Source organism: Rhineura floridana, chromosome 3 (genome assembly GCF_030035675.1).
Source record: "Rhineura floridana isolate rRhiFlo1 chromosome 3, rRhiFlo1.hap2, whole genome shotgun sequence".
Taxonomy (NCBI): Eukaryota; Metazoa; Chordata; class Lepidosauria; order Squamata; family Rhineuridae; genus Rhineura; species Rhineura floridana.
The window spans coordinates 129,647,867-129,671,562 of NC_084482.1; the positions used below are offsets into that span (position 1 = coordinate 129,647,867).

The 23,696-nt window shown below is 39.1% G+C and overlaps 1 protein-coding gene across 7 annotated transcripts in view; it reads left to right on the top strand.

Moving 5' to 3' along the window:
* Window positions 1–16,226: 16,226 nt before the first annotated feature.
* The window catches only part of DOCK3 (dedicator of cytokinesis 3), a 463,693-nt gene continuing 456,223 nt past the window's right edge, over window positions 16,227–23,696 (top strand). For all 7 annotated transcript variants that reach the window (XM_061617883.1, XM_061617886.1, XM_061617884.1 and 4 more), the window contains exon 1: window positions 16,227–16,844. In XM_061617883.1, coding sequence (XP_061473867.1) covers window positions 16,808–16,844 — 37 coding nt within the window. In that variant the 5' untranslated portion in view covers window positions 16,227–16,807. The remainder of the gene's footprint in view (window positions 16,845–23,696) is intronic.

The window sequence follows — 23,696 nt, forward strand, 5'->3', positions numbered from 1 at the left end:
TTCAGGACAAAAAGGCAGCCCTTTTTGTGGAAGAAATGGGTTAAATGTGGAATATACATTAGATCAGCTGATAGGTTATTCAATTACATCATTTGTTGGTATCTATTTTATGGACTATCAGCATTGAATACTTTGGTATTTCTTAAATTGTTGGAGTGAGTTATTGGATCCTTACAGAACCCTTAAGTGTTGTTTATAAACGCTTAATGGATCTTTGTAAAGGAGAGGTTCAGGGACTTAGAGAGGTGTGGAACAGGAATTAGAATGTATCATACAGCCTAAACAATGGTACAGTCTAAAAAATGGAAATCTATGTGGAATCTATGTGAAATGCTTCCTTAGATTTGAAAGTGAGATTGATCCAGCAAAAACTAACATTTTGAGTATATTGGACTCCACAACATTTGTATATGAAGGCACTGTCTAATACAGATAGATGTTGAAGGTATGAAGCTGAAAATGCCTAGTTGAGGAATATCGTGTGGGCTTGTCCAATTATATATTCTTTTTGTTCTGATGTTGTTGCCTATATCAACTTTATATTGGCAAAATCCTTGATCTTTGCAGATGTTCATGTACTTTTACATTATATTCCTGTAGTATGGGGATTAATGGCAGGACAACAAAAGTGGATCACTAAGAGACTTATACTTGGAGCCTGGAAGGATAAATACCCTCGGTCTATCACACAACAATCTGGGGACACCGCCTTTGCTACATATGAACATATTCCATATGGACACCTGTTTGGACATCTGGAGGGCTTATATGAACTTATGTATTTAATTTATGATGGATGTACTAGTGATTATTGTATCCATAATGTGAACTGATTGAATTTTTTAAATTATTATTATTATCCATTATTTATTTATTTATTTATTTATTCTTTAACAATTCTTTCTTCTTCTTCTTTATTAAATTTGCATTTTTTTTTCAAAGAAGGCACACAGTCAGGCAGTGTAACCCCCAAAGTAGCACTAACCCAAACCAACAGAAGCATCCCTGAACCTGGCTCTACCACCAGCTTCAGAAACATAAACCTGTCCCCTCCCCTGCTGACCAAATCCAAGTTTTGCCCTCCTTGCACTGAGATAATTTTTTTCCAGATTCCATCATGCCATATAGGTATTACTTTCATTTCACACGCATGGAATAACTGACAGCTAAATGAGCCATCAATGGTAATTGTGAATAATCAAGAGAGTCATATTGAGAGAGCTACTCTGCACAAGACAGTATATCTTTAACACTGTTCTTGTGTCCCAAGGAACGTAGAATACTGGAATTAATTTGTACTCTAAGGTTTTTAATAAATGCACCGGGAATTATCATTAGAAAAATTGGCTAGAATCCAAAGAGCTACTTAGGTTCATATGGGAAGTAGCATAGCTCAGTGGAATTTTGTTACTTTATCTTTAAACATTCAATTCCACTTAAACTACCACAAATTGCTTTAGAAATTATCATTAGTCTGAGGTTACATGGTGTACATAGCTTTAAATTCCTTGAGGAAACAGCCATTACTTCTTTTGGCTGTTCTTCCCACGTAAGTCCTATTATCTGTTCCTAGTTTGTTGCAACATACAGTAGGGCCCCGCTTCCTGGCGCTTCGCTTCCCGGCATTCCGCTAATGTGGCGGCTTTCGTTTTCCATTTTAAAGCTGATTTTTGCTCTTTTGCAACGTTTCCACGTCATTTTCGTGCAACGGCCCCATTATAGTCTATGGGTTCCGCTTTGCGGCAGGGGCCTGGTCCCTAACCAGCCGTACTGTAATACAAAATTTGGAGAAAAACAAACGAACTAAGAGGGCCCCTGAGTTCAGTTTGAAATTATATGGGCTCAGTCAAACGTACTGTGACAAGCCTCTGATGCTCCTCATGAGTAGGACCAGTTTCTTTCTGTCTGTTCCTTTCCCCACGTCACTAGAGCCACCTGTCCCACCTCAACCACCCGCTCCTAGACCAAAATTGGGCCATCTAGTGCGAGGTGTGGTGACTGTCAAAAGAACAGTAAAAAAACCGTAAAGTGTGTTCCAGTGTCTCTTTAGGTGCATGTCCAAGGCCAGATAAATCCCAATAAAGATTTCCCCAATATTCCCCAGGCACAAATGAAATCCAGGCCGTGGATTAACTCAAAAGGGGAAACCTTTTTTTATTTTAATTCATTTTGAAATACAGTAGCTCTTAGCTGGTTCACAAACATAAACACTACATTTGTTGCTGACTCTGAACTCTCCTATTCAACCTTACTCTCAGTGTTGGTAATAAAATCTAACACAGGAACATAGGAAGCTTTATACCAAGTTAGACCATTGGGCCATCTAGCTCAGTATTGTCTACACTGACTGGCAGCAGCTCTCCAGGATTTCAGACAGGATTTTCTCTTAGCCCTACCTGATGATGCTGGGAATTCAGCCTGGGACTTTCTGCATGCAAGGCAGATGCTCTACCAATGAGCCTGACATTTTTTTGTCCAGGTTTGTTTTAGGTATAGTGATAAAAATTGGTGAAAGCAATAACACCACACTCTGCCTTATAGCAGGTCAGACTATTTGCCCATCCAGCCCAGTATTGTCTACTGTGACTAGCAGCAGCTCTCCAAGGTATTACCTTCACATCTCCTGCTAATCTTATCATTTTAAACTGGAGAAGTTAGAGGTAGAATCTGGGAGCTTCTGCATGCAAAGCATGTGTTCTACTACTGAATTATGACCCTTCCATCAATGCTTCCACAATCTGATCTTTGGACTGTTTAGGCTAGAGACTAATTGTCCTAGACCAGGGGATTCCACTTTTTTTTGACCTATGGGCACATTTGCAAACTGGATAAACTGTTGTGGGAATGACACACATCCTGCAACCAAACACACACACATACTTATTTCAAGCCTGATTTCAGCAAGAGGAGAGGGGGACCCTGTGAGCACCAGGGAAGGCCTCTGTGGGCACAAGTGTACCCGTGAGTGTCACACTGGTGACCCCTAACCTAGACCCTAGTATGCCATTTGGGGTAGTTAGTAGAGATCAGCACAGGGATCAGCAAAGGTTATGTGCAGGTTCTGGGTAAGGTGTATGCTCAAATTCTTTCTGGAACTGTTCTGAGAGGCAAGGTAGATATTATGGTGTAACCTCTGTGACAGAACATCAACTGTACTAAATTCACATGTGCATTGGGTGGAAGTGTGTGTTGAGAGGCAATTTAAACTTAGCATGGGTAGGCAGAGGGTGCTGAATTGATCTCTTGCCCATGCTTCTTCCAGCTGTTTTTTTCCTCTGGGCAGAAATTACTTCAAGCCTTAGAGGCTCACTGGAGCAAAGCAGTGTCATGGGGGGGGAGTGTAGAGGGAGGAAAAGACTTAGCACCTTGCACCTGCTAACTCATTCCGGGCTTTAACCCCCCTCCCCAATTCTAACATGGGGTCTACTACCATCACATCTAGTTTGCTCTTCAGAAATGAGTACATTTGAATTGTGGGACGCAATATCTGTGGGAGGTTATCTTTAGAAGCTGATATAAAATAGACACTCCAAAAACTGGAGGGAAGGAACTGTGTGCTTCTTGCAGACTAGTGAAGTTTCTCAAGCCATATCAAAACTCCTTTGGATTCCCTTTAGAACCCTCAGATATTTCCACCACCTGAGCAGAACTTCCAAATTCATTTCAAATGTTGTGTTCTGCAAAATGTTGGTGGCATATCAACACACGCCACTATATGGATGGATTGCTATAACTTCCTCCAGCATGAACAGGGTAACAACCTCTACTTGTTCATTCTCTAAACCCCTCTCAATTTATTAGTAAAGACAAACCTGAAACACTCCTAGAGCCTCTAATTAACATCCTGGACTGAAATGGGTGATCCAAATGTAAATGCCTTGTGAAAGACTGAAGCATCACCCTGCAGTACTGAAACCAACACTTGCAGTCTAGATTACCTCTCTCCTTCATCATTAGTTTCTAGATCTCTTACAAGCTTCTAGTGCCCTTTCTTCCTCCCTTTCTATTCCATTCCCCTCAACCCTCCCAATTATCCCTATGCAACTTTGTACTTCTCTTACCCCAAAGTAACCCTCACCTAACATTACCTCTACTGAAAAGGCTCCTGAATCCCAAGCTGACCTTGAGTGGGCCATCCTTGAGTAAAAGAAATCCATATTAAATATATCTATATCAACTTCAAAATGCAGAATTACTCCTATTGTTGTTCCATAACAGTCATCTAGGTTGTTTTGCCCCTATAACATCTTTGTGTGATTCACGTTTGGTGATTTCTTGCTATTTCACAGCAGAAATGTTTTCAATTCTGACAGAACTCTCTCATTTCAAGACCGCAGATGAGTTGATTATAGGCCGATATCAAATTTCCAGATTTTGGTTCACAGGTCATCTAAATGTTTTAATGCCTAGTTGTAGCTCAGAGGTTGCACTGCTGTCATATATTATTTCCTTCTGTTGATGGATGGATTAGATATCTATACTGTGCTATAGTTGCATCTGAATCAAATTGTAGGTACTTTTGACAATAAAGGTTTCACTCAAATACAAACTAGTGCAGCAGTGGAAGTTTTTCTTTTTTAAAAAACACATTTGTCTCTTTACATGCTTTCAAAACGAACTATGAAGTTTCTTAATTTTTTTCCTCTTGAGTGTTTGATTTTGCAAAATTCTGCAAGATGTTTTTACAAGATTTTGAGTTCAGTGGAACTTTCTCCCAGGTAAGTGTGTATAGGACTGCAACCACAGGGTTGCGTCCAATGAAGTCACCCCATTCATGCAAGGAATTGCTCTTGTGCAATGGAACTTCTCCTCTCCTCAGCCCCCCAATCTGTTCTGGGTTTTGTTCCCTCTGAAAGATATTTGGGGAGGAGGCTCAGTGGATGGACGGGGAGAGAAAAGGAGGGGAAGTTCTGTTCTGCAAGCAAAGGTCCTTGAATTAACAGGATGACTTCACTGGATGCCACCCTTAATTTCTGAATTTTTTAAAAATGTAAACGTACTGCCTTCAAGTCGATTCCGACTTATGGCGACCCTATGTATAGGGTTGTCATGAGGCTGAGAGGCAGTGACTGGCCCAAGGTCACTCAGTGAGCTTCATGGCTGTGTGGGGATTCGAACCCTGGTCTCCCAGGTCATAGTCCAACTTCTTAACCACTACGCCACACAACATAGGTAAAAAACCCCTCATTTTCTCCATTTCCCACTAAATATATATTTCAAAAACCACTTGAGGTAACTATCACATCTGAAATAGAGCAGACCCATTGAAATCAATGGACTTAAAGTTAGTCACGGCTAACTGAAGTTCCTTGATTTCAGTGGCTTTACTCTAAGTAGGACAAGTTAGCCAGGTACTACTCATTATATTTCATATAATCACAGTGGGATTTATTTTGGCCATGGATATCTAGACATTTTTAATTGCTGTTAATCACTATGTGGAGGATTTAAAAAGAAAGGTTGGATCCAATGGTGCCCATCTACTCTCTCTCTCTCACACACACACAAACCTTATGTGAGTGGAAGGGCACCTTAGAACACAAAAGATTAGATTCAAAATTGAGACTCAAGCCAATCAATCAAGCCGATCAATCTTATTTTGAAGGAGGCAATTTTTTCAAGATACTGCTAAACTTCTTTTTAAAAATCAGCCACATTTTATCTAATCTTAAAATATATTTCTTTTCAAATGATAGTGGTGTGTTTTTCTACTGCAGGAAAATGGTTTTCTTTTTCTTACTCATTTCTAATTTCTTCTTAGTATTTTGTATATAACAAGATACAGAAGGACTATAGCTGATCCCAGGAACAGATAAAGTTTTCCTACATGGTACAGATCATGAACTGGTAATACTGAAAATCAGAGTAAAGCTAAAGGAGAAGAACAAAGCAACAACAACAACAATAATGCCAAAATACAATCTAAATAACATCCCAAAAGAATTTAAAGGACAAATAAGGAACAGATTTGAGGCTTTAAACCTAGCCGATAGAGAACCAGAAGAACTATGAAGTCAGAGACATTATCAGGGAAGAATGCAAAAAGACAATACTTCTAATTAAAAAGAAAGAAAGACCTCAATGGATGACCGAAGAAACTCTTAAAATGGTTAAAGATAGAAGGAAAGCAAAAGCAAAAGGAGAAACATGGTTAGAAACCTAAATGCAATAATACAGCGACTAGTACGTAAGGACAAAGAGAACTACTACAGTAATTATTGTACAGAAATAGAAGATAATAAAAAGGGTAGAACAAGAGCCCTATTCCAACAGATTAGAGAAATCAAAGGGAAATTCAAACTAAGAGTAGGGATGTTGAATAGTCAACAGGGAAACACACTGACTGACCAAGATAAAATAAAAGGAAGATGGAAGCAATACATTGAAGAATTATATAAAAGAGATGCAAGGATAACAGATTCATTCATGGAGGAACTGTATGATGAAGAACCAGAAATTTTAGAATGTGAGGTGAAAGCTGCTCTTAAAATACTTGGAAGAAACAAATCACTAGTAATAGATGGCATAACAATAGAGTTGCTACAAGTTATTGAGACTGAATCTGTCCAAATTTTGAGAAAAATTTGTCAACAAATATGGAAAATAAAATGGCTCACAGACTGGAAACATGCAATATACATCCCAATTCCAAAGAAAGGGGATCCCAGGGAATGCAATAATTATTGAACTATTGCCTTAATATCCCATGCAAGTAATGCTCAAGATTCTATAGCTCTTACCATATATGGAGCAAGAAATGCCAGAGGTCAAAGGTGGATTTAGAAAGGGTAGAGGTACCAGAGATCATATTCCAAAAATACATTGGCTAATGGAACAGACCAAGGAATTTCAGAAAAAAATTACTCTGTGTTTTATAGATTACAGCAAAGCCTTTGATTGTGTAGATCACAAAAAACTATGGAATGCTTTAAAAGAAATGGGGGTGCCACAGCATCTGATTTTCCTGATGTGCAACCTATATTCTGGACAAGAGGCTACCATAAGGACAGAATATGGAGAAACCGATTGGTTCCCAATCAGGAAGGGTGTGAGACAGGGATGTATTTTATCACCCTATTTGTTTAATCTATATGCAGAACATATCATATGGAAAGTGGGTTTGGATCAAGATGAAGGAGTTGTGAAAATTAGAGGGAGAAATATCAATAATTTAAGATATACAGACAATACCATATTACTAGCAGAAACTATTAATGATCTGAAATGAATGTTGTTGAAAGTTAAAGAGGAAAGTACAAAAGCAGGACTACAGCTGAAAGTCAAGACTAAAGACAACAGAAGTTTTACATAACTTTAAAGATGACAATGAGAACATTGAACTAGTCAAGGATTATCAAAGTCAGGATCATTCAGACCATGGTATTCCCAATCTCTAAATACAGATGTGAAAGTTGGATAGTGAAAAAAGTGGAGAAGAAAGGAATCAACTCATTTGAAATATGGTGTTGGAGGAGAGTTTTGCGGATACCATGGACTGCAAAACAGACAAATAATTGGGCATCAGAACAAACTAAACCAGAACTATCACGAGAATCTAAAATGTTGGAACTGAAGTTATCATAATTTGGACATATAATGAGAAGACATGATTCACTAGAAAAGACGATAATGCTGGGAAAAACAGAAGGGAGTAGAAAAAGAGGAAGACCAAACAAAAGATGGATTGACTCCATAAAGGAAGCCACAGACCTGAACTTACAAGATCTGAACAAGGTGGTTTATAACAGATGCTACTGGAGGTCGCTGATTCATAGGGTCGCCATAGGTTGTAATTGACTTGAAGGCACATATACCACACACACACATGGTTCTGACCAATTAGATTATTTACAGCTCTTATTTAAATTTTTTTTGTTCGATTTTCATCAAAGTAAGAGAATTACAGTATGCAGCACTGGTTCCTTAAATATTTGGTGAAGTGTCCAGTAGCTTAGTGCATACCAGCACTAGGGACAGCTCCTCGTTATTTACCTTTGTACTCTGAAAATCATGGTTGCAGACAGCTTCACATCATTGTTTCCCATTATTTCAGAGAGAACTGGTGAAGTAAAGTGCTGTACCCACAAACGATTTATACAGGTAACAGTTTTATTTCGGTAGTCTAGTGTCTTAGAGAATGGTTTGTACTTCTACATTTACTGTTCCAGCTAGCATAATACATTTTTAACTAAAAATACCTACCATGGAATATTTAATTTAACAGCAAGAGTGCTGTGACTAATATGTAACAAGCAACAGCACAACAATGAGAAAATATTATATGATCTTTGCATCCACTGCAAACACAACACACTAGCTATATATTTACAGTACAGTTCAACACAATCTCTCTAAATAATAAAACTGTGTATTACAGAGCTACTAGTCCTTGGAGATGGATTGATTTTGTGCTGAAAATCAAATTAACTTTCTGTATTCCCTGCTGTGATTCACATGTGTGGGACACTGCTGAATCAATGTGGAAGAAATTCAGTGGCACTGAGACTAATGTGAACCAGCCCTCTGAGACACAGAAATGGCTTTAGTGATGGCATCTTTATAATATACACAACTTTAAGTGGCAGAAGGCAGAACTGTAAGCAAAGGACCTTCTGGCAACAAACCTGTTTACAATTTCTGAAACCTGAAATCAACCCTCCAAAATCTTGCTTTAAATTAAACAAACATCAATGAAATAAACCCTTTCAGAAGAAGAAAAAGTATGTGATGAGTAAAGCAGAACAAATATTCCATTATCACTTCTGAAACTTGCTAATTAAAATGAAAGAATTAACAAAATACTAGCAGCTTGCTAGAGTGTGAAGAGTCTTTACAGACTGGCAGAAAATCATTAATATCCAAAACAATTAAAGAAATAAGTAATACTTTGTCAAAAAATTGGCCCAGGGCTCCTGCTGGGAGGAAGGGTGGGATATAAATCAAATAATAAATAAAAAAATAAATCAGATATTACCAAAACAAACCCCCTCTAGGATGCACATCTTAGGGTGGTGAAGGGGTTTGAGAGTGTCAAAGAAGCTGAGAGCGATGCCGTCAGAAGTCTAGACCAAGAGGCTAGACTCCTAGCAGGGGCACCCAAGGCGGAATGGTCAAAGCTGAGACACCAGACTAACATGCATCCAGACTTAGAGGAAGACAATGGTAAACCACCTCTGAATACCTCTTACCACAAAAACCCTATGAATAGACTATGCAACACCAGATAGTGTTGGAAGATGAGACCCCCAGGTCAGATGGCACTCACCGAGCTACTGGGGAAGAACAAAGGACAAGTATGAGTAGCGCTGTGGTTAATGACGCAGCTGGGTCAAAGCCAAAAGGAAGCCCAGAGGCTGATGCACACAGATGTGAAAGGAGAGTCCGGAGTTGTACGACGCATACAATAGGAACATGGAATGTGAGAAGCAGGAAGCAGGGAAAGTTAGAAATCGTCAAGCAAGAATTGGAATGTATCAACATTACAATACTTGGTGTGAGTGAATTAAGATGGATGGGAATGGGACATTTTCAATCAGGCAACTACAAAATATTTTACAAAGGAAATGAGAAATTAAGAAGAAACGGAGATGCTTTAATAGTAAGAAGTGATGTAGAAAAGCAATCAGGAGCTATAACGCAAGGTCTGAGTGAGTGATATCAATGAGATTTAACGGGAAACTTATTAACAAAACCATCATCCCAATCTATGCTCCAACTGCAAAAGCAGAAAAAGAGGAATTGGAGAGATTTTACACAGAAGTACAGGAAGAAATTGATCACACACTAAAACAAGATGTTCTGGTAATCATGGGGAACTGGAATGCAAATGTAGGGAACAGAGTACAACTAGAAATTGTGGGGAGATGGGGCTTAGGAGATAGAAATGAAGCAGGAGAAAGACTTATTGAATTCTATGAAGCCAGTAATTTGTTTCTTGCAAACACATTTTTTGAGCAACCGAAAGGACTACTGTACATGTGGACATCACCCAATGGTGAATATAGGAATCTAATTGATTATATAATTGGAAGTAGAAGATGGAGAAGCTCCATACTTTTTGCAAAAACAAGACAAGGAGCAGACAGGTACAGATCATGAACTGGTAATATTGAAAATCAGAGTAAAGCTAAAGAAGAAAACAAAGCAAAAAGACAATACCTCTAGTTAAAAAGAGAGAAAGACCTCAATGGATGACTGAAGAAACTCTTAAAATGGTTAAAAACAGAAGGAAAGCAAAAGCAAAAGGAGATAGAAACATGGTTAGAACCATAAATGCAACAATACAGAGACTAGTACGTAGGGACAAAGAACTATTACAATAGTTATTCTATAGAAATAGAAGAGGACAACAAATAGGGTAGAACAAGAGCTCTATTCCAAAAGATTAGAGAAATTAAAGGGAAATTTAAACCGAGTATGGATGTTGAGAATAATCAACAGGGGAACACACTGACTGACTGAGATGAAATAAAAGGAAGATGGAAGTGATACACTGAAGAACTCTATACAAGAGAAGCCAGGATGACAGATTCATTCACGGAGGAACCGTATGATGAAGAACCAGAAATTTTAGAATGTGAGGTGAAAGCTGCTCTTAAAATACTTGGAAGAAACAAATCACTAGGAATAGATGGCATACCAACAGAGTTGTTACAAGCTACTGAGACTGAATCTGTCCAAATTTTGACAAAAATTTGTCAAGAAATTTGGAAAACTAAACAATGGCTCACAGACTGGAAGCGTTCCATATACATCCCAATTCCAAAGAAAGGAGATCCCAGGAAATGCAGTAATTATTGAACCATTGCCTTAATATCCCATGCAAGTAAAGTAATGCTCAAGATTCTACAACAAAGGCTCTTACCATATATGGAGCGAAAAATGCCAGATGTCCAAGCTGGATTTAGAAAGGGAAGAGGTACCAGAGATCATATTGCAATTAGAAATAGAATTACAAAAGATCCTCAAATACAAAGATGTATCGCTGACCACTTAAGTCAGGATCATTCAGACCATGCTGTTCCTTATCTCTATGTATGGATTGATTCCATAAAGGAGGCCACAGACCTGAACTTACAAGATCTGAACAGGGTGGTTCATGCTATTGGAGGTTGCCAGTGTGGTGTAGTGGTTAAGGTGTTGGACTACGACCTGGGAGACCAGGGTTCAAATCCCCACATAGCCATGAAGCTCACTAGGTGACCTTGGGCCAGTCACTGCCTCTCAGCCTCATGAAAACCCTATTGATAGGGTTGCCATAAGTCGGAATCGACTTGAAGGCAGTAGAGGCATGATTCATAGGGTCGCCATAAGTCATAATTGATTTGAAGGCACATAACAACAACTAAAACAAATATCTCAATGTCTTGGAAACCTGGGGTTGAATACAGTAGAAGCATATTTAAATAAAGGAATATCTGCCCAAAAATGAGATCTTGCATTTTTAAACAGCTCTCAACTGGACTATATTCCAAATCTAAATTATATTAGGGCATCATAGACTATGGAACTTCAGCAGCACAAAGATTCAGAATAGGTTTCCACAGCAACCTCACTGAGCTCTGCACCCTTCATTCTATTCATTATATAAATACAGAAAATATATGTTGGGTGGGGGAGAGATAACATGAAGTAATAACTGTGCAAATGTTACAGTATTCAAAATGAAAAGAGTAGTTACATAATTCAATAAGAGTAAAAACATGAGTATAATCTTTATACAATAATCAGGGAATATACTATTGTAGTGTGATATTAAATGCAAGAACTTACTGAAATCTAAATAGCATCTTAATATATATATTTTATATATTATCTGGTATAAAGAATAAACAGGTCAGAGGTTAAACTGGAATCAACATTAAAATCTAACACTTATTACAGGATGGATAATTATTTTTTTTCTGTGATAAGCAAATGTTAACAATTTAAAATCCAACATTATAACCTTCCTTTTTATGCACAAGCCCAATTAAATCAATGCATGCATACATAAGCATTTTCATGACTGGTGCTTTATTCTTAATGTCAGAATAGGAAAGTCAGGGTATTACAAAATTTTCATATCTGTTTCATGTTGCTTAATGATCAATGTAGTGAAAAGACTAATTGTAATTAATATTTGCATTTTATATGTTTGAAATAACATATTTTCCAGGTGATTTTACTTCTCTCAACAGCCTTTGGCCAAAATAGCTCTCAAATAAACACCTAAAGGGTAGGAGGGGCAAAACCGTTTCCAGTCTGCAGATGATTATATTTCTGCCCTCCACATCCAATGTAATAATGTAATAAATTTTTTACAGAAATTCTGGAAAATATAAATGTAGCTGAGAAAACACTAATTTTTAATACAAATCTTGTAATACAACTCAAATGTGCTTATTTCATATTTGGTGTTAGCTGTAAATGGAAGAAAGCTGAAAGCAAGACTGTCAAAACATTGTGAGTGGGGCTTTCAGTATATGCATAGCTCAAGGATCAATAACTATTCTGGGTATTATTGGAGTATCTTTACAAATGAAGATTTAACTCCAAGGACACAAATAGAAACCCTGACAGGGATACACAGAAGGAAGATGTCAAGTCCCTGTTTGAGGTCACTTTGATCTATCAAGCATCCATTATGATTCAGTTGATGCTAAAGTCACCTAGGAGAACAGCAGCCGCAGAGAAAAGTCATAGGGAATAATGGTGTCTAGTTGCAATTAGTCATTTTTATACTTAGGACTGACTCCCATTTCTATGCCCAGCTTACCTGAGGCACAGGCAGCAAACAAATGCATGATTATCCTACCCTGGATTTCACCAGGGGTGTGTGAGTAGCAAAATCTGGGGTGAGTAAAAAACAGCTATGTAACTTAGGCAATCCTAAGCACATTTACTAGGGAAAAAAATCCACTGAACTCAGAGGGTCCTACTTTTGAAGAATTAAACACATAATTAAGCTATAAGGAACCAGCTGCTGAAATTCCCATTGCTCAAATAAATTGTGCATGCTTCTTCCTTATTTACAGTGAGTCAACCAGAAGCTACAGTGCAAAAAAAATAAAAATAAATCTGCTGGCTGCTGAGGACCAACCAACAGGAATTGGCTCAGATCACATGCCTCTGATTATCTTCTTCCCACCAGCAATATTGAATGGCTGTGGGTTTGTTATTATTCGACTGTATCAGGCTACATGTAAAGAACCAATTGGAAGCTGCAAGGATATGTCTTTACTATCTGACCTGCTGCCCACACAAAGCCTCTGAGCAAGTCACCATGCAGCCTTTTATGTATCATCTGGAAAAACTGTCAATGGAAAAAAAAATAATTATACAGTTTAACATTATTTCAACAACTATATATATACATTACTTGAACTTAAGAACAATTTTTTCTCTTGGCAATGTTGTACAAGCGACAGATGGGAGGCTGGCCTCCACACCTGCTCTTGTGTCAGGGTGAGAGCCATCATCAGGAACAATCCTTTTCCCTTATATCACCAGCATGCCATTAATTCTAATGCTCCCATGAAGCCCTATACATGCCTTTAGTGAATAAAACAGGGCAATATTGTGTCCTTCACACTTCAGCTTTTTCATATCCATCAATACTTCTGGCATTAGCATCCTTTATATTTCTCCTTCAGTACGGAAGATTTTATTTTTTGTCGTTGTTGCACTCAAGAAGGCAAGAAATATTGCTGCTGACCTAGTAAAACTTCTTAGTAAATCTGCCCCATGATGGAAGCAACTAGATGATAATGGTGATGGTGATTTTGTGCCAAACTTTGAGAGCTGTTCTGAACCAGTTATGAGCACTGTCAGCTCTGGCTGTTTTGATAATCTGTTTTGGGGTAGAAGAATGAATCTAGGAGCAGCCTGTAAGCAACAAGTCATCTCCTGTCTGACAGATAACGACAGCAAAAAGTCCTGTAGCACCTTCACTACACTTGGTCACTCAATATGCCCCTGAAACATATGCATCTGAAGAGAAAATAATTGGAGGCATTACACTTGGCACAGCTTCCAAAAGCTTAAGAACACTTATAAGGGTAAACATTCCTCTTACCTTCAGGGGGACTTCCTTTTGATAAAGAAAGCAATTGTAGGTTCAGGCTTCACAGATGCTATCCTCCAGCATTTAGAGTTCTCTACATAACAGGGTAGCAGTCCACTACTTTGGTTTTATTCTATAAAAGGTCCATTGTCAGCAGGCCATACTACTGACTGGGACTGGGCCAGTTCAGTTCCAGGCATTTATAAAAGTTTTTGTGTGGTAACAATGGAAAATTCTAAGTCCTCTGCTTTGACAAAGAGCAACAGGACAAGGAATTAGGGCTTCCTGGCCCCTTTTAACATATTGTTTAATTTTTATTTATTATTGTGACTATTGGTTTACAGAACTGTACATATTTTCTCATAAAGCTGAGAAATTCAATTTCATCACTTTGGTTTAATCATAATGACTGTGAGGATTGAATGGCAAGGCAAGCATTCCAGCCAAGCCATCTTGGAAGATTTTTGGAATCAGAAAGCTAGAGATGTGGGGTTGCCATTATTATTCATTGTTACAATTACTTTTTTTTTTAAAAAAAGGAATTTATTATGAGAAAAAGGCAATACATGAGGTAAACACCCAGATTAAGGAATCCCCCTTCCCCTCATTCTTCTTGTGTGGCAGGGAAGCAGTCTCTTTCTTAGGAACCGCAAGACTAGATTTCTAAGTGCCATACAATGTCTCTAATTTCACTTACAGATGCAATTATCATTCTACTGTTATTCCACTTGGTACCCCAGAATTTCACTTTAGATGCCACTGTTTCACAGAGATTATATTCTACACAGTAATTTGTTATTCCACTGTAGACCCTGTCATTTCATTTCTTCTTACTCCAGTCTTATCACTGCTCTTCCACCCTACAAGCTACCATTCTATTGTCACTCTCTTCTGGATCCTGACATTGTACAGTCCAGATGTCATTGTTCCAACAAGGATGTGGTTTGTTATTCCATGGCCATCACTCTCCAAGCCCTGACATCCCACAGTCATATCACACTGGCAATTATCATTTAAATGCTACTCCACTATATATACCGTCATTTCATTTGGATTCCATTTTAAGAACTCCAGCAACATTGTACTCTATATTTACTCTGGTGGCACCGCTCTTCATCCTATGATTCACTCTTATAAAGTATTATTCCACCATGTATTCCCCCTCCACACTGATGATCCAGTCTGGATGCTATCATTTTATCTTACTAGTATTCAGGCATTTAAGATCAATTCACATAATTCCATTCTGGACCAGTCATTCTAATGCTTGTTTGACTGACCTTGACATTTCCTTCATACACTTGTTTGACTGACCTTGACATTTCCTTCATGACCTAATCTTCACACTGTTATGACCTCTATTATATCTGTTACTATTCTATCAATATATTCCAGATGCAGTTATTCCAATCTACACTCTATTCCTTGCTATGCCAGACTACACTCTTATTCCACACTAAGCACTGACATTCTGTTCAGTGTCACTTCATTCTAAAAGTAGTTTCACTCTAGACACTGGTGAGTTAGCTTCTCTCTCTCTCACACACATGCACAGTTTTTGCTGGCAATGTCAGTTTTGTGGGGTGTGGCATGGCTTACCCATCAGTAGTATTACCCTGTTCCTATCTGTTGATGCCACACTATTCATTTTATTGTGCAGTTTTAGGATGTTGTTGTTAGGTGCCTTCAAGTCAATTACGACTTATGGTGACCCTATGAATCAGTAACCTCCAAGAACATCATCCTGAAAATTGCTGAATCAGCTAGGGATTGAGGATTTTCTCACAAGGGTTATGTATTGTTATAATCCAGAATGATATTTTTAGAAACTGTTCCTCTCCCACTAGAGAATCCCACTAACTATTACAGGCTAAGAATTTCTCATGACAATAAACGTCTTCAATTAATTTCTTCTTCAGATTTGTGGTTCATTGGCTGAATAATAATAATAATAATAATAATAATAATAATTTGATTTATATCCCGCCCTTCCTCCCAGCAGGAGCCCAAGGCGGCAAACAAAAGCATTTGATGAATAATGAATAAGAAGATGTATTTTCGGTGAAGGAAGGCCATAGATTTTTACACATCACCGGGCCGCTAACTTACCTCTGGGGTTGGGCTGGTGCCGCCAAAGAAAATAAGGGGCAGAAAAGAAGCCTCGCGCCTCTTGCCCTCCTACTCCTTAGCAAAAGGCATTCAGAGGCTGGCCGCGGCCGCGCAGGAAGACTATCAGCAAAAGCGTCTGCGCATGCGCCCGTCTAGCAACTGGGTGGGCGCGCGAGTCCTTTACCAGCTACGGCGGTGACAACAGCAGCAGCAACAACTGAGGAGGCGGTTGAAGACTGTCGGTGCCTTCTTCGGTCACCTGGGAGAGAAGGGAGGACGGAAAGGCTGGGAACGGAAGGAAAGCGGTCGGGTCAGGTTCCTGGAGAAGCCGACCTGCCTCGGAGGACTGAGCAGAGATCCTTGCGTGGTTCCTTGTCGAGCGCTGAGGAATCTGCCTCTGGTCTCCAAGCCGCTTCTCCCTCCTCGCGTCCTCCTCCTGCAGCCGCCAAGCGCACCTGCCCGGCCTGTGGAAAAAAGGAGAAGACGACGCCGCCGCCACAGCCGCGGTGCCCGGGGGGCTGTGCGGAGCAGCGGCCCCGGGCTCATCAAGAGAAGCCGCCTCCGCTCGTCCATGAGCATCGCGGCCCGGGAGCTCCGCTCCGGCAGGGGGGAGCCGGTTGCAGGAGCAGTACTGGAGGCGGCGGCGGCGGCGGCATGTGGACCCCGACGGAGGAGGAAAAATACGGCGTGGGTAGGTGCCGAGTCGCTTCTTCTCGCCCCTTCCCCCATGAGCGCTGGGATGGTGGTTCAAAGGGGAGTTGAGTTTGCCTCCTAAGGTAAAATTTCTACTGCGGGGGCGGGGTGGTGGTGGTAGTGGTGCATATTCCCTGTTGCGCGCGTTGCCTCCGCTTTGCACTTCTGAGTCTCTTTTGGGGAGCTCAACTTGGTTCTTTGTCAGAAAATGGCGTTTTGGGAATGGTATGTTTCTTTGGGTGGGGGTCGGAGAAATGCGGGGTTCCTGCTGTTGGATGGTAATAGCAAGCCGCCTCTTTTCCTTTTTGGACGCCGTGCAACGTTATTCCTCTTTTTGCTGCAGCCCAGATCTTTTCCCACTAACCATTAGGCCTCTTTATTTTCCCATCGCAAGATGGAAAAGGGAGAAGGAGAAAGGCCCTATTAATCTTTGCGCTGATGGAACAGGTTGCGTTTCAGAAATAAAGATGGACATCGTGCTCGCCCTGTGTGATTTGCCTTTGAAGGGATCCCAATTAGGCTTTTTGATCCAGTGCTGTAGCGCTAGAATGAATTTGAAAAGCAGCCGTATAGTGTATTAATATATTTGTGTATAGGCTTCCGAACTCAATGTTCAGGATCAGCTTCAGGAAGTAAACAGAAATCCAGTTCCATTGTCTCAAACATACTTATTTGTGTAATGCCTTTCTTTTTATCAGTCGTCTATGATGCTCATGTTACGGTAAAAGATAAGGAATTATGACTGGACCGTCGTTAGGGGGCGCCTAAGTCAGTAGTCTACTGAGTCAGTAGAAGGGTAGCTAAAACGCAACTCGCTATGTTTGAAAACAAGGTACAAACAACAAAAAGTTCTTTGGCCTACAGATACCGGAGTATAGTGGATACAATACTTATGGCTGGTCTCATCAACTAACACGGATTTCCATCCATCTATAAAACAATATAACAGCCTCATTTATATTAATGCATGAATGTTCTAGTTTGCTTTTTGGACTGACATTCTTAGTTTTTAGGTTCTCTTTCAACTCTTATTTTATACAGTACTCGTGTTTCAGATAAAGGGTTTAAACCAAGAAGTGCCAATGCTGCTGTGATGAAGGTGGCAGATTTTGTTTGAATTATTTTTTTCATTCAGTTTCTGTATCACTTAAGATTTGCTTAGGTAAATTATACTTTTGGTTATAGTAATTTTTTCATATTGATTTAGAGCATTAGAAACACTTGCCATTTGTTATAAAGTAAGTGTCATCTCACATGTAATACAGTGTAATACAATACATAATTCATATTTAAATATCCTCTGTCTTATAATAATGGAAAAATCCAAAATGTAGTGATACCAAAGAAATGTGGTTTTTTAGTACAACAGTTGAAATCTGAAAAGAGGCATCTGAAGATATCCAGGAAGCATGCATAATGTACATAAAACATAACTATAGTTCAATGAGTTGTACAGTGTGACATTATGTAGAATTAGTCAGCACTGTAATAACTCATTGAGACAAACTGTTATTGCAGAATTAAAGGCTAAAATCAAGAAAATAAAAGACAGAAATTTCTACCATCGATGGCCATGATAGTGTTAATTTTGTATTTAGCATAAGATAGTCAAAAAGACTTAAGGACTAAATATCACACTCCTTCATCCAATCCATAAATGATTAATATATTGGCCTTCATAACTGGGAATAACAAATAATTAAAGTCATAGTTTAAATATACAACTTATTTCCAACATTCCCCCAATAAATACTAATTAAGCAATGTTAGTCTACTTGGAAACAGTTTTCTCAAGGTTTATTGGATGCTGTTGAGTTTTGGTGAAGTACTCATTCTTCTTACTGTTTCATGTTGCAATACAATGTTAAAGGTTCTGTGCTGACCTTGGAGGCCTGAAATTCTGTTTTGTGCTTTTTATTTTTAAATGATGTCTGCTTTGTTTCTTACTCTGCACACAACATGCAGACAATGCCAGCATCCTCTAGTAATCTGAATATCCTTTCCAGCCCCTTCTCTCCAGCTGAACAGTGTTCAGTTTAGAATTGGTACTGTGTGCTATGAGAAAGTCTAGGAAGGCCATCAGTTTTAGCTTTCTGTTACCTAAGAACATAAGAACATAAGAAGAGCCTGCTGGATCAGGCCAGTGGCCCATCTAGTCCAGCATCCTGTTCTCACAGCGGCCAACCAGGTCCCTGGGGGAAGCCCGCAAGCAGGACCCGAGTGCAAGAACACTCTCCCCTCCTGAGGCTTCCGGCAACTGGTTTTCAGAAGCATGCTGCCTCTGACTAGGGTGGCACAGCACAGCCATCACGGCTAGTAGCCATTGATAGCCCTGTCCTCCATGAATTGGTCTAATCTTTTTTTAAAGCCATCCAAGCTGGTGGCCATTACTGCATCTTGTGGGAGCAAATTCCATAGTTTAACTATGCGCTGAGTAAAGAAGTACTTCCTTTTGTCTGTCCTGAATCTTCCAACATTCAGCTTCTTTGAATGTCCACGAGTTCTAGTATTATGAGAGAGGGAGAAGAACTTTTCTCTATCTACTTTCTCAATGCCATGCATAATTTTATACACTTCTATCATGTCTCCTCTGACCCGCCTTTTCTCTAAACTAAAAAGCCCCAAATGCTGCAACCTTTCCTCGTAAGGGAGTCGCTCCATCCCCTTGATCATTCTGGTTGCCCTCTTCTGAACCTTTTCCAACTCTATAATATCCTTTTTGAGATGAGGCGACCAGAACTGTACACAGTATTCCAAATGCAGCTGCACCATAGATTTATACAACGGCATTATGATATCGGCTGTTTTATTTTCAATACCTTTCCTAATTATCGCTAGCATGGAATTTGCCTTTTTCACAGCTGCCGCACACTGGGTCGACATTTTCATCATGCTGTCCACTACAACCCTGAGGTCTCTCTCCTGGTCGGTCACCGCCAGTTCAGACCCCATGAGCGTATATGTGAAATTAAGATTTTTTGCTCCAATATGCATAATTTTACACTTGTTTATATTGAATTGCATTTGCCATTTTTCTGCCCATTCACTCAGTTTGGAGAGATCTTTTTGGAGCTCTTCACAATCCCTTTTTGTTTTAACAACCCTGAACAATTTAGTGTCGTCAGCAAACTTGGCCACTTCACTGCTCACTCCTAATTCTAGGTCATTAATGAACAAGTTGAAAAGTACAGGTCCCAATACCGATCCTTGAGGGACTCCACTTTCTACAGCCCTCCATTGGGAGAACTGTCCGTTTATTCCTACTCTCTGCTTTCTGCTTCTTAACCAATTCCTTATCCAGAAGAGGACCTCTCCTCTTATTCCATGACTGCTAAGCTTCCTCAGAAGCCTTTGGTGAGGTACCTTGTCAAACGCTTTTTGAAAGTCTAAGTACACTATGTCCACTGGATCACCTCTATCTATATGCTTGTTGACACTCTCAAAGAATTCTAATAGGTTACTGAGACAGGACTTTCCTTTGCAGAAGCCATGCTGGCTCTGCTTCAGCAAGGCTTGTTCTTCCTCCTGTTAGACTATACTAAAAGTTCAAAAAGGTGCTAGGAATATGAATGATCAGAACTCAACGAAAATGTACTGGTCTGTATAATTTGCCTGCCACTGAGCAGAATCTTTTCCTCATCATGCTGATGTTTGTTATAAATTGTATTTTGTAAATTGTATTGTTTTATTGATGTATTTTGTATTGTATTTTTAATGTATTTTATATTGTATTTTTATATTTGTGTTTTTTGTAAGCCGCCTTGAGGGCCTTTGGCCAAAAGGCGGGGTATAAATAATAATAATAATAATAATAATGAAATAATAAAATAATAAGCTTGTACCATCCTAGTTGTCCCTCCCAAAGGAAATCAGGCAGTCCTCCTTTATATTTGCACTCAGGACACATGTAAATACTTCTTTATTTAGTCAGGCTTTTTGCTGATAGTTTTATGAAGTTTTTACACTCCTGATATTAACTGCTATCTGCAATATATTCCTAGTGCTGTTTTCAATTGTTCTAATATAATTTCATTATTGTGAGCCACCTTGGCTCCCTTTGGGGCGGAAAGGCAGGATGTAAATTTATCTATTAGTTCAAGTTTATCAAATAATTGTTAGGGATTGTTTATGGCTTGGAAATCTAAAACATGATCTTTTTTAATGTGGATATATATATTCACAATAACTTGGATCCAAAATTGCTCTTCTGTTCGTTCAAGAGTGAGTAATTTCTGCCAACTCCTTCTTCCATCTGTAGCCGCTTGCACCATATCCCAGACCATTCCCAAGGAGCCCCCAGCCCACAGGATTAGATTGTTCATGGGGAGCAAGGGGCTGGGAATGAGAAGCAGAAATGCATCATTCTGTGAATGTGTCTGATCTTTTCATGAAAGGGGAATTAAGATTCAAGTGAATGAACTTACAACAAAGAAGAGCCTTCTGAAACATAAAATTTGTTTTGATATATAAAAATAAGTATTATGCCCAAATATGATTTCAAGTGCTAAGTTTTGTCAACCATTTTGGGCACATTTAGAATTTTGAGATAGGGGTTTGGGCGCCAATCACAAAATGGCTGCCTTGGGAGTGTGGCAGAACACAACCAGGGGGAAATGGCATAGCGCAAAATTAGACAGTACAGTCATGATTGAGCCTTCCCCATAATTTTATTTCCATGCTATAAAAAGCTTAACTTGTTTAATTTCTGTGTACCATACAGCTGTTAAAGGGACAGGAATCCTTTTTTACCATCATGCAAATCCTAAAACAAAGCCTTTTCTGAGTAGAATTGCATATCACTGTGCTGTAAATTAAACTGTATCGTTAATTTTTAATGAGTGCTGGGTCTTTAGATTTTGAAGATATCTTAGGCAGAATATATACCTAAGACTCTTTGCAATTCTCACATTTGAATTTGTGAGGAGGGGGGATTCTTTAACATTCACCCACACTTATTTTGTAATAGTATTTGCAGAAAATAACTTCTAGGGACTACCTGATTACAGATGAACCTACCATAGGAAAGATGCATCCTAGTTGCTAGGGAAAAAGGAAAGGTAAACTATGGATATTCCAAGTACTAGAAAATAAGACAGAAACAGGAAAAGTACACTAAAGAGGAGAGGGAAACTGCAGTTCTTTAGGATTCCATGGATTCCTATTGCCTGGTGTCCAAACAACTAATTTTGATATTGCACATTGACTAAAAACTCTTAACACCAGGCTGGCTTATTTCACAGAAATTGCTTAGAAGGGTACCTGAACATTTTGCTTCCTAACTTTCTTTCTAGGAGGGCTAGAGACTTACTGTGTATTTTAAAATGAAAGCTCAGAGTATGGGGCCTCTGCTGGCAGGCAACAATGAAGGCCATTGAAGGCGCCATGGCACCTGTGAGTGCTGGGCTGGTGACTCTCAAGTTAGTCAGCCAAGTTGCATAGTACAACTGTTGCTGGACTATTATCACTTAAGACTGAAGGCATGGGGATTGCTCTTCTATATGTTAATATAGAAAACTAATGTGGCAGGGGAATGGGCTGGAGGAGAGTTTAACTTAGGTATACAAAAGGCAGCTTCCCAAAGCTCATTCTTTGATTGCGAAGTAGCTCAGGGACCACATACCTCCCTTGGCCAGGTTCTGAAGCGCTGCTTAGCACAAGGGGCTTGTGCTAGCTCAGTGGAATGTTTGACTTTTCTTTGAACAGCTGATCTGTATGCCATATCACAAATGTTTTTGACACCACCATTAGTTTTAAAAGTGGTATACCATGCATTATAGGGAGCTGTATGTGAAAAAATTATATTCAAAGGCCCTGTGGGCTCATTGAACTAGAATCTTGGTTCTTTGGGTCATGGCCCTTTCCTCATAAGATTTGATAACTTCTCTGGACCTTGTGGTCTTTCTGCATATGAGTTGTATTCAACCAAGTCTTAGAGTAGACCCATTGGAATTAATTATAAGCTAGTCATGTCTATTAAAATCAATGGATCTACCGTGAGTGGGACTAGCATTGAATACCACCATAGGTCTCTAAAAATAGGGCTTTGTGTCCAGGACAAAGTTTTGATTTTTGCATACTTGTTCAGCAGAAACATTTCCCCGCTTGAAAATGCACATTTCACAATGAAACTCATTAAAATTTGGGTCAGCCCTACTTGAGAATCTTACAGTAGGAGTGTCTGAGGTATATTTTCTTATTTAGATTTCTTTGCACCGTGCATTATTACTGTATTCATTGGGATGGCTTTAAAAAGTGACCAGACAAATTCATGAACAGGTCTATTATTGTTGATGAGTAGCTATGTTGGCTTGCCCTACTTGAGGGTTCCTCAAAGCATATGATTGGTCCTTGTTGGAAACGGATCTTGGTCTGTTCTTATGTACTATATTTCATTCTTTCCAGATCTTTGGATACATTTCACACAATTCTATCTTTCATTTTAAAAAGTTAAAGACAAAAGCACCTTGTTTTGTAGAGTTCAAGTTTAGATCTTCTCTCTGATGGTGGTAGGGATGTGTGTGGGCCTAGTAATGGATGCCCAAATGAACATTGGCTATGCATTTATAATTTGGTATTCTTTAAGTCTAGTACTGTGCATTATTTTAGTTTACATAGATATGGATATTTTATTATTGTTCACATTAATATTAAACCAGCATACCTTATGACAATTTTTTTTGCAAAACAGTAAAATATTAAGCCATGATGTCTACATTTTAGGTTGTAATCCTGTGCATGTTTGTCTGGGAGTCAGCTCCACTAATCACAGACTTTCTTCTGAATAAACCTATGTATGATTGCTTATTTATCTTTTTATATAGACATGTCTTGGATATTATATTCGTGTTAA